The sequence below is a fragment of the Lathyrus oleraceus genome, chromosome 5 (genome assembly GCF_024323335.1).
Source record: "Lathyrus oleraceus cultivar Zhongwan6 chromosome 5, CAAS_Psat_ZW6_1.0, whole genome shotgun sequence".
In the NCBI taxonomy this organism is placed as follows: domain Eukaryota; kingdom Viridiplantae; phylum Streptophyta; class Magnoliopsida; order Fabales; family Fabaceae; genus Lathyrus; species Lathyrus oleraceus.
In genome coordinates this window covers 194,260,760-194,263,875 of record NC_066583.1, presented here as the reverse complement: position 1 = coordinate 194,263,875, position 3,116 = coordinate 194,260,760, and the positions used below count along the sequence as shown (strand labels likewise).

At 37.1% G+C, this 3,116-nt stretch overlaps 1 protein-coding gene across 1 annotated transcript in view; it reads left to right on the top strand.

Moving 5' to 3' along the window:
• Positions 1-649: 649 nt before the first annotated feature.
• Positions 650-3,116, top strand: part of LOC127082727 (putative pentatricopeptide repeat-containing protein At1g77010, mitochondrial) — a 3,046-nt gene continuing 579 nt past the window's right edge. Inside the window, exon 1 of the mRNA XM_051022958.1 lies at positions 650-3,116. This exon is cut by the window's right edge and continues 579 nt beyond it. Within this exon, the coding sequence (XP_050878915.1) occupies positions 741-2,759 (2,019 nt within the window). The 5' untranslated portion in view covers positions 650-740 and the 3' untranslated portion in view covers positions 2,760-3,116.

Here is a 3,116-nt window from a genome sequence, read left to right as displayed (position 1 = left end):
ATTTATGAATTTCTCTAGACATGTTATTTATATTTGTCTCTGTTTCTAACGCAAATGTAATGACTGAAAAACAATATTGGTCGGATTAGATTCGGGTGTGTGTTCCAACTATTAAGTCTGTATGTGAAGGAGATGAATGAGTAAAATTTGAATTTGAAATTGTGTATCTAAATTTGGTGGACATGCTCTTTCTATAATGGAACAATTATAACAGATTTTTATTCTCTATGCTTGAGATGCGGAGAACTTTAATATAACAGACTTCTATGTCCATCTTCAAGATAACCCTCATCCGATTGAGTATTTTTGATGAATAATACTCTTTTAAACTGCGATCGATGCCTTTCTGATCAGCCCAAAACAATATATATTGTATCTTTTTAGTTTATATGACATATATAATATTATTACCTATTTAAATGATTAAGAAAGTTAAAATTATTTATTTCATGGTGTAAATAGATTTTTTCTTAAATTATTTAAAATTATTAGCACTACAAATATTTAAAAACTTGTTTTAAAATTTTTATGAAATTATTTTCAAAACTAACTTGAATATAATATATTTATTTTATAATATTATTCCCAAATATATAACAAACTCATGACATGATAGAATAAATGTTATTCTATAATATTGTATCCTATATTCTTTTAAGTATTTTGTCTCTATTTAAAGAAAGACAAAAACAACAGAGAAACACAATGAGGAATAGAAAAGATGTGTGAATGGAGTGAGTATGGAGTTGAATGGCGTGTGCCGCACGCTTCGTGAAGCGAGACAACTCCACCTGTCGTTCCTCAAAACCGGTACTCTGCATTCATCCGTCACCACCACCAACCGCCTCCTCCAATTATACTCCCGGCGCGGCTCTCTTCAAGATGCATCTAAACTGTTCGATGAAATGCCGCAAACAAATGCTTTCTCATGGAACACCCTCATCGAAGCCCATATCAACTCAGGCAACAGAAACAAGTCACTGCAATTGTTTCATGCCATGCCCCAGAAAACCCAATACTCCTGGAACCTTCTTGTTTCAACGTTTTCCAAATCTGGTGACCTTCAACTGGCTCACTCTCTCTTCAACGCCATGCCTATGAAGAACCCCCTTGTCTGGAATTCCATCATTCATGGTTACTCTCGACACGGGCATCCAAGAAAAGCTCTTTTACTCTTTAAGGAGATGAATTTAGACCCTTCAGAAACGGTGCACCGCGATGCCTTTGCGTTGTCAACCGTTTTTGGTGCATGTGCTGAATTGTTTGCTCTTGATTGTGGAAAACAAGTACATGCTCGTGTTTTCATTGATGGTTTTGAATTTGAGTTTGACAAGATTCTGTGCAGTTCAATTGTTAACTTTTATGGGAAATGTGGTGATTTGGATAGTGCTGCTCAGGTTGTGGGTTTTGTGAAGGAAGTAGATGACTTTTCTTTATCTGCTTTGGTATCAGGTTATGCAAATGCTGGTAGAATGAGAGATGCGAGAAGGGTTTTTGATAGCATGGTTGATCCTTGTTCTGTGCTGTGGAATTCAATTATTTCGGGATATGTGTCGAATGGTGAGGAAATGGAGGCATTGGCTCTCTTCAACTCAATGCGTAGGAATGGTATTTGGGGAGACTTTTCTGCTGTTGCAAACATTTTGAGTGCTGCTAGTAGCTTGCTCAATGTTGAACTTGTTAAGCAAATGCATGACCATGCTTTTAAAATTGGGGCAACTTGTGATATCGTGGTTTCTAGTGCTTTGCTTGATGCATACTCCAAATGTCAACACCCTCATGAAGCTTGCAAGTTGTTCGGTGAGCTCAAAGCCTATGATGCAATCTTACTTAATACTATGATTACTGTTTATTGTAATTGTGGAAGAATAGAAGACGCAAAATGGATTTTTAACACGATGCCTAATAAAACCCTGATTTCATGGAATTCAATCTTGGTTGGCCTCACTCAGAATGCGTGTCCAAGTGAGGCGTTGGATACTTTTTGTAAGATGAATAAGCTGGATGTGAAAATGGACAAGTTTAGCTTTGCCAGTGTTATCAGTGCTTGTGCTTGTAAATCATCCCTTGAACTTGGTGAGCAAGTATTTGCTAAAGCTATTACTTTGGGGCTTGAATCTGACCAAATCATTTCTACCTCACTTGTTGACTTTTATTGTAAATGTGGTCTTGTTGAGATGGGACGGAAAGTTTTTGATGGAATGATAAAAACTGATGAAGTTTCGTGGAATACAATGCTGATGGGATATGCGACAAATGGATATGGAATAGAAGCACTAACCCTTTTTAATGAAATGAGGTATAGTGTTGTGAGGCCATCTGCTATTACTTTTACTGGTGTTCTTTCAGCCTGTGATCATTGCGGTCTGGTAGAAGAAGGAAGAAATCTGTTCCATACTATGAAGCACGAGTATAATATAAATCCAGGGATTGAACATTACTCTTGCATGGTTGACCTTTTTGCCAGAGCTGGTTGTTTTGGGGAGGCAATGTATCTTATTGAAGAGATGCCTTTTCAGGCTGATGCTAACATGTGGTTATCAGTATTAAGAGGCTGCATATCCTATGGAAACAGGACTATTGGAAAGATGGCAGCAGAGCAAATTATTCAGCTTGATCCTGAAAATCCAGGTGCTTATATACAATTATCTAACATACTTGCAACTTCTGAAGACTGGGAAGGATCAGCAAAAGTAAGAGAGTTAATGAGAGATAAAAATGTTCAGAAGATTCCCGGTTGCAGTTGGGCAGATTGTTGAATCAGAAACTCTGTTGAGCTTCTCAGTTCCAGGCGAAGGTTAATGAAAGTGTGGAGGATAACTCCGCAGTGAATATGCTTGGAACTATCATTAAGCTTCCAAGTTTTCTGGACTATTCTCAGCACTGACCAACCAATTTAAACAAAGGGCTTAAAGTGGCTTGAGACTGTTTCTTGCAAACAGTTATGTCAATGCTCTAGCAGGAAGCTAGAACTAAAAACACAAAATTTTACTCGAAATACCTGCAATGCCTTGAGTGTAGGACAATATTATTTACCGTAGGTGACAGAAATCTAGGCAATATAAAGATCAATCCCAAGATTGATATTCTGTAGTGAAGTTATTTATTGAAAGGAA